This window comes from Seriola lalandi, unplaced genomic scaffold (genome assembly GCF_002814215.2).
Source record: "Seriola lalandi dorsalis isolate HSWRI2012SDOR001 ecotype SW California unplaced genomic scaffold, Sedor1 jcf7180002054560, whole genome shotgun sequence".
Classification (NCBI taxonomy): Eukaryota; Metazoa; Chordata; class Actinopteri; order Carangiformes; family Carangidae; genus Seriola; species Seriola lalandi.
The window spans coordinates 1,326,495-1,334,602 of NW_019525113.1; the positions used below are offsets into that span (position 1 = coordinate 1,326,495).

Here is an 8,108-nt window from a genome sequence, read left to right on the forward strand (position 1 = left end):
TGACAGTGATGGCAGAGGTATAGAAGTCAATGTTGGACGGGGGGGGGAGTTGTACCTGGGTGGAGCAGGGCTTGTCCTCCAAACAATTGTGGTCAGTATGTTTAACACATTCCTGCAAGGATGGAATGTGGGAAAAGGAAAAAAACTTCAACCTACATAAAACAAATCTTCCAGTAGAACCAGTTTAACAAGCTGGTCCTGTTACAGAAGAAATCATACTGAGCAAGTGCATGTTGTTCATCTAATTGCTCTGCTGCAGTTTCAACCAGCATGTCTGTGTCTGAGTTGCTCCCATGCCTCGGCTGACAGTCTTCCACACGAAAGGTCAGGGGGGTACGGGACAGGGAGGGGGAGAGGACCGGGACTGTAAATGGATGGAGGAAGTAAAAGAGGACGGAGAGGGAGAACCTGCCGAGCGGAGCGGAAAACTGCTGAGGTAGGTAGACCTGTGTGTCATTCAACAACTGGCCTTTCATTTGAATCAGCGTTTGAGTGGCAGGTCTCTTATTACCTGCTGCCACAGGGAAAAGGTCTGAGTGAAATGATGGTCTAAGTACATCTCTCTGCTCAGACTGTTGAAAGCAAATGTTTTTCTGTTTCATTAGGCAAGAAATCTGTCAACATTTGTGATGGCTGACAGGCACATCTAACTGCTCACCATTACACATGAGCTGGCAGACCTGAAGTGACTGTCAATTATACAGTACAGTGCCTGTTTGGGTATTACTCTGCTGGACCGGACAGCTGGTCCCTCATAATAAATGTGTCACAATCTGCCCCTTGAGTGACTTCATGCCTGGACTGTGTTATTTCCTGTTTTAGTTTGAAATGACTTTCCTTTTGAATCAGTTGTAGTTCTTCCTGTCTTTGTTTTTGCCTGCCCATGTGATTATCTGCACTGCCCTGTCGTTACCCTCACTAGAATATTTAAGTCTCTGTATTCCCGTCACTCTTTGTCAGTTCATCTGTTTCGTGTGTCTATGCATTTGGGTCCAGAAATCATCGACTTGTGACAGTATGATCTGACATAAACACGGACCCAGCAGACATCCCCTCTGTGGATGAGTTTCATCATTTGTTGGGATCCCTCATGTGGCTCTGTGGGGTTTGGAAAAGGGAGACTAGAGAACACAAAAAGGCAGCTCTGAGGATGGTGCACAAGGAAGTGTCCAAAAAGCTACGGCTTTTTGGTGTAGTGTTCATTTCCTGAGTGGATTAAGGACTATTAACACCTGATTTCTGAACAGCCTCCCAGCCAGCTGGCCTTCAGCATGATAGCCTCCAGTCAGTTGGCCACCACCCTGCTCCTGAGTCAGCTAACCTCCAGCCAGTACTGGCAAGCCCCAGGTTTACAAGCCTTCACCCTGCTTCCAAGTCTGCCTCCAAGTTGGCTAGCTCTCAGCCTGTTAGCTTCCAGTCTGCATCCAAGTCACTTAGCTCACAGCCTGATAGCATGCAGCAGAGATGGTGAGTCTGGGGATCATCCACCTGCAGCCAACTCCATCAGCTACAGGCTCTGTTAGTCTCCAGTCAGCGCCTTTAGCATGCTAACCACCAACATGTTGATCTTCAGCCTGCACCCTGGGCTGTGAGCCTCCAGCTTCCAACAAGTCTCCAGTCTGTACCCAGGTTGGCTAGCTTCCTTCCTGGTTCTGCTCCTCAGCCAATTAGCCACCTCCATGTTCCTGCTCCCAAGCTGAAGCTGAACCCTGAGCAGACCCCTTTCCTGGGGACTCATCTGGCTATCTCCCTGAGATATCTTGGGGCTGGACCCCATAGAAGGAAGCGTGGGTATCGGAGGCATTTGGCTGCCTAGCACTGCAGAACCTTGACTGAAGCCTGAGCCTCAGCTGCCAAGTGACCCTGAGCTGTCTTTTCCAGCTGCCCACTTCCTGCCCTGCTCTTTCCCAGCAGTTGAATCTTCTGGTGCTGGCTGTCTTTTCAGACCTTCAGTCTTTTTGCCGGCCTCCAGAGCGGTCTTGCCTTGGGCGGTCTCACATACATTTCTGGCCTACGATCATTCTCCATAGAGGCTCCGTCTGTCCAGTTGTGATGCCCTTCTGCTCTGCTCTGCCTCTTGAGGGGACCTGTCTTCACCGTTGCCCTTCTACTCTGCCTCTTGATGGGAACCACCTTCACCGCCGGCCTTCTGCTCTGCTTCCAGAGGGATCCTGAGTGCCCTGCCTGTCTGCCAGGTCACCAAGCTGTCTGCCGAGGTCTCCTGCTCAGTCCTCCTGCTTTTCCCCTCAGATACCCAGACCCATTCCTGACTTCCTGTCAGTTTGTCTGTTCTTTGTTTGTTTTGTTCTTGCATTTGTTCCCCAGAGTTTTGCTTTGCTGCTTGGAGTTACTGTTTATGTTGCTGCTTTGTTCCTGTTCACGTTCTTGTGTGTGTGTGTGTGTGTGTGTGTGTGTGTGTGTGTGTGTGTGAGTGTGTGTGTGTGTTTCAGCCGGCCAGTAAGTTTACAAGTAAGGCATTCTGTTGATATTAAAGTACCATCACTGCACCTACCTACGTTTGGGTCCAGAAATCAGTGAAATGTGACTAAATGCATGTTGTGTCACAAAGCATTGTTTAAAACTTCAAACTTTATTTTAAATTCATCACGATCGCAAGATTTCCAAAGATAACAAATTGTATGAAAGGTGAAGCACAGGTTCTCTAACTTTCCATCTCATATCATATGTTGATATGAAAACATACCTTCAATTTCATTCACCGTGATAATCATGTAAATGTCATTTAAATGTAACTTTAATGATAATCAGGATTCTTCAATAATTTTTCAAAACAAGGCCAATCTGAATGTTAAGTAATGATACAGGTACATTAATCGACTTTGATCTAGATTTAGCAAAGTGTCCGTTGGGAATTTATATTTGCAGAATTCCTCTCCTTTTCTTCCGATTTGACGCCTAATGTTGTGTTTCATTTTCAATCAACTTGTCCTCACTCTCTCTCTGGCTTTTTAACAGTTGGCTGTCTCTGTCTCTTCCTCATTACTCTTGCAGCTCAAATCAAACGCCAGCTGATGGTCAACCACAGCTCACATTTTGGTCCCAGGCTCTGCGGACACTGCGACCCTGGAAAGGTTGGTGCAGTTTTGCTCCAGTAGGTGTAGTGTGGTTACTCCACCAGGTGGAGGCGCCGCTGCACCCCTCTGTGTTACTGGTAGATGTGTGCTGGAGGCTCCTGTTGGTGTGTTCACTGTGGATGGTTCTGGGAGTCTGTGTTTATGCCCTGAAGTACTGCCTGCGGCCAGGACAGAAACAGGTGAGTGCAGCAGCATGAACCAGATCTCACTTGACCTTGTTGTGCATTTGATCGTATTGTGTTTATTCACTGGCTTTGCTTCAATTCATGGTGGAGCCTCCACAGACGATACAGAAGGAGGTTGTGGCTGAGAACATGAATAGCCATGTATCATGGTGAGACATCATTATTTTCATAGTTACACATTTATTAGATTTAAAAATGTGGCTTTTTTTTTTTTTTTTTGACTGGAGTGAGTCACAATTTGCCCCATCATCCCTATTTTGAGGAAAAAGATGCCCCCAAGGGAACCACAAGTGTCTTAATCATTACACCTGTTTTCTCAAATGTTTTTATTTTAAAATACCAGTATATCTTTAGTTGTGAGGGGTGTGTTAGATTCTTTATTTGACCATTTATTGGCCCAAAAGTATATTTATAGACTTTTGAAGATGACAGAAATATGGTCATACAATAAGAGTGACAAATCAAAAAACCTCACATGGTCACTGTGATCTCCTTAATTCTCCAGGGTGTCCCAGTCGAGGAGCCTGGCCCTCCAGCTTCCTCTGGCCCTTGCCCTGGCCAACAGCCTGCTGCTGTGTGTGCTCCAGGAGCCCCTTCCAGACCCCAGTGTGCCCCACATTCAGGCGCTCCTCTCCAGGCTGGAGGTAAGGGGGAGGAAACCACCTCAGGAGAACAAAATGCTTTTCTTTCTTACGCACAGCAGCCTCCAGCAATCCTTGTCATCTCCTGTGTTATCAGTTGCTCTTTGCATGTAGATCAGTGTGAAGTCTGTTGGTAATATTACAGAGATCAGACATGGCACTGAGGAATACACAGATATTCTAGCCCTGGGCAATACACTCCATCACTGAGCTGCTGTTATCTGTGCTCTGAATTAACCAGACTGCCAGAGGAGAGCAGTTTTTAATGTTTTGTCTTCCTCTGACTTTCCTGTGAGCCACACTAGCAAAGAGGCTCTGTGATTTCAATGTCAGTTGGTCTGCCCAAAACTTTCCATAGTGAAATATTTTGCCTTGACATGCCCTGAGGATGAATCCTCTTTCTTTTTTGACTTAATTCTAGCACCACCTGTTGTACAACACTGTATTTCATGACACTCTATCTCAATAATAATGACAAATGATAATAATTAGGTGTGACTTACTGCGGTCTTAATGCTTACAAATGTGCTGACAAACTTTAACTTTGACACTGATTTGCAAAGATTTAAAAAAAAAAAAAGAATTTGGTGAAGCAAATCAAAGACACAAAAATAAACACTACATAACATGACATCTGACAGCCTTTTGTTAAAGATTCATATTTCGACTTATTGTTTTGACTTAATGAGAGAAATAGAGGGAGAAAAGAGGGAAAAAAACACAAAGTGGCAAGTGGGTATGACGATTACAGCCCCAAAATGCCACTAGCTACAGACCTTTTGTCTGGTTTAAATCATATTCCTCCTCCTAATCCTGGTGTTGTTACAACTCTCCTGTCTTGGGGTTTATTATTTCGTGTTTTGGTTTCCTTTTTTTTTTGTTCCACAAATATTTATTTTAATGGATTTTTAAATGTCATCTGCAGAATCAATATTGTTTTTGTGTTTTGACATTTTAATCTATATGAAAATATGTCTTTTAGATGTGTCAGTGTAGAATGGATATAAAATGCAACAAGTAGATTCCTGCACTGTCTTAATTTCGATGCATACATTTTGCAGAAATAGTTTAAACCAAACAAACCCACAACACTAAACTCAGCCCCCAGTCATTTCTTTCTTTCTTCCTTTTTTTTTTTATTGTAGTCAGTGTCTCTCACACTTGAGGAGGCTGATACTGGATCAGAGGTGACTCTGCAGGAGGTGGACCAAGACTCCACACTGATAGAGAAAGTGAAGCTCATCTGCACATTCTTACAGCAGAGGTGAGATTCATTATCTAGTGTACATGCCATCTGCTTTTTTTTTGTTTAGTTCTGTTGGATTAACATCATACACTCCTCTGATAGGATGAGGTCGCTGCGTGCTCTTGTCAAGGTGCAGGGGGATTTCGAGGCCAGAGTGAAGGACATGCTGGAGGGCCTAGATGGCCTCTGGGCTCGGCTGGAGGAGCTCCACACCGGGGTCACGCTAACCAAAGAGGGGAGTCAAGGCCACGGAGACCTGGCTGCAGCCTGCACAGACGCAGAGGTAAGCAGGTGTGAAGGTCTGTCGGCATTTCTCTGGCGACGGTATTATAATGTTGGTAATGTTGTTTTTATATTACATTTATATTTTATACTTGTTTTCCGAAGTTAAGTTTTGTGATTTTCTCCTGAGTTTGTTTCTTTTAACAACCATCAATCTCGGTGATTTACATTAACATTTGCCTTGTCACTGCCATTGGGTGTTAATTGTAACACTGTCATGTGTTTGGCAAAGAACTTGTTTGCAGTCCTGGGTCACTATAGGAACAGACTTCAGTGCTGCCAGACTTATCTGAAGAACAGCACACAACTACTGCAGGTAAAGTTTTCCTCATGTAATAAAAATCCACCTCTGATATTCCCCGCTGTCTTCACTCAGGAATCTCCTTTGCCTTGTTTCACAGGAGTTAACCTGGAGTCACACTCACATAAGCAACAGTGTGAGCAGCAGCATTGAGTCAGTCTGGCCAGAGCTGTTGCTTCAGTCCAATATTGAGCAGGTACACTGAATTCTGCCCCTTAGACAAACAGTCAAATGTTGTTCATAGGTTTAGAAACACAGCAGGACTAAAGACTTGTCTCTCCTCGCAGTTTGACAAGGTGCAGGAGGGTTTCCTCTCCCTGGAACAACAGACCTCTACGTTCCAGGCCCACCTGGAGGGACTTAGAAAGGAGAACAAGGAAGGACATGCTAATGGGTCTAATTCATGCTCAGCCTCTCCACAGACTTCCCCACATCTCCATAATAGACGCACAAGTGATATATCACTAGAACATTGTAACTCAACCTCTGCTTCGTCAGTGGAAGAAGACACAGAAACAGACACTCCTCTCTCACTGTGTGAGAGGTCGGCCTTACAGTTCTCCTCCACTATTGGACGCTTAAGTAAATCTGGAAGGAGGAAGTGATTTTTATCAAAATGTACTCGGCATATGCACAGGGGTGTAGTAAGTACAGGAGTTGCACCTATGACATGTAAATTTCAAATTTTCTAAGGTTATGTAACCACTGTTCTATGTTGACATACATTCGTCAACTATAACTGACCACACGATCAAATGTTAGACTTTATGAATAGTTCATAAAGTCAACTCATTTATTTACATAAAGAACATGTTACAGTAATACGGCCACGGGGGATTATGTCCATGTTTCTTCAATATCTTATTGGTCAAAAGACTATTTTATGACAGACTGGAGCCAATAATCAAGCCAATTTTGTAAAGAATTTAGTTTCCATGCAGCTTTGTTAGACCCCAACACTGATAGACTCTAGTGTTAATAGTATTGAAAAGGCTTTAAATAAGTTTGAAGTTCTTTTAATTCTTTATTATTAGTATTATTTTGTAATTTATGGACAGCAGGCTATTAGAAGAAACAATTGACTGTTGATGCACTATAGTCGGGGATATTTTATATTTTAGAGTCAAGAATGAAATGCTGCATAAGAATTTATTAGAAAGAAAAGTAAATACTGAAAACAATTGGCCTATTTAAACACACTGTAAAAAATGTTTGTTTTTTTTGCTTTCTTTAAGTTTTTCCCCAATAAATTTAAAATTTTTCCCTTTCAAAATGACTGGCAAATGGTATTAAAATTACACGAATAAATGGTTTATTTAAATTTTTCATGTGATTTAACAAAAGAAAATTCTGAACGAATGGAATACATTAAATATGTTTGTGTAACTGTAAAAATAAAGTATTCTTTATTGACAAAAGTAGCAGCATTTTCTTTATGTATCACAACTCAACTCAAAATCTTTGAAATATATATCAAATATTTGAAACACAAGGGGGCACACTTTCACCGGTTATTACAGGCATTAAACATGAGCGTCTCACAGCATCCATCCAACATTTTATACAATCACACCATAAATATATATTCAGCTGAGTTCTGTGCAGTGAACTCAGACCTTTTCATCTTCAATCAGCTTCATAAGAGGTAGGGTTGGGAGAGGCTCCTCAAACTGATTCTCAATAGCCACAACTTGTCTGAAGAATCTCATGATTGGGTGAATGAATGAGGTCCAGGTATATATAGCAAAGGTTTTGTGTTTTTAGAGTAACTTAAATTTAGTTACTGATTAATTTCATCAACCATCTAATCTGCACTTAACAATGTGGCCTAATATGGGATATCTGATGAGACATTTTTTCATTATTCAGCTTGTTTCAAAACCTTGTGTTGTCTGTTACAGCCCTTTTAACCAATGTTGTAAAAATAAAATGCTTTTTTCCCCATTAATCTATCATTGTAAGAAGTGTGCTCTTCTAATGTGCAAGAGGAATGAAGTTACATGTTAAGAAGTCCCAGATTTTTTTCTTTTCCCACAACAATTTTTCATTCCGTTGCTCGCCATCAGACCAAGCAGCCGCGACGACTTGAGCAGGGATTTCAGGTTGAGGGCAGAAGGAGGGGGGTAGGGGGTTGAGTTGGAAGGGGGCAAAAGAGGTCAAAGCCGGAAGCGTTTCTGTTATTACTAAAAACTGAGCAGCCCTCTAGACCTTTTTGAAAGACATGAATGTCTTTGATCCAAAATTCAATTACCCTGCAGCTCCACACTGAAGGCAACAGTTTTCTGAACCAGATTCCTGACTTCTCTGGCCCGAGCAGACAGAATTCCTGATGAGAATCAATTCATTCATGGCTGCCGT

At 42.7% G+C, this 8,108-nt stretch overlaps 1 protein-coding gene across 1 annotated transcript; it reads left to right on the top strand.

The window, feature by feature from the left end:
- Positions 1-223: 223 nt before the first annotated feature.
- Positions 224-7,698, top strand: LOC111662233 (uncharacterized). The gene is made up of 9 exons (XM_087176552.1): positions 224-436; positions 3,013-3,280; positions 3,371-3,429; positions 3,786-3,924; positions 5,067-5,185; positions 5,270-5,450; positions 5,682-5,765; positions 5,851-5,946; positions 6,038-7,698. The coding sequence occupies exons 1-9, from the start codon at positions 294-296 to the stop codon at positions 6,353-6,355; spliced, it is 1,407 nt and encodes a 468-aa protein (XP_087032678.1). The 5' UTR covers positions 224-293; the 3' UTR covers positions 6,356-7,698.
- Positions 7,699-8,108: the final 410 nt, after the last annotated feature.

Coding starts and splice junctions, on each gene's coding strand:
- LOC111662233 (XM_087176552.1), top strand. CDS start 294: ATGCCTCGGCTGACAGTCTTCCACACGAAAGGTCAGGGGGGTACGGGA. Junction 5,186..5,269: donor TGCACATTCTTACAGCAGAG/GTGAGATTCATT, acceptor CTCCTCTGATAG/GATGAGGTCGCTGCGTGCTC. Junction 5,766..5,850: donor ACAGCACACAACTACTGCAG/GTAAAGTTTTCC, acceptor CTTGTTTCACAG/GAGTTAACCTGGAGTCACAC.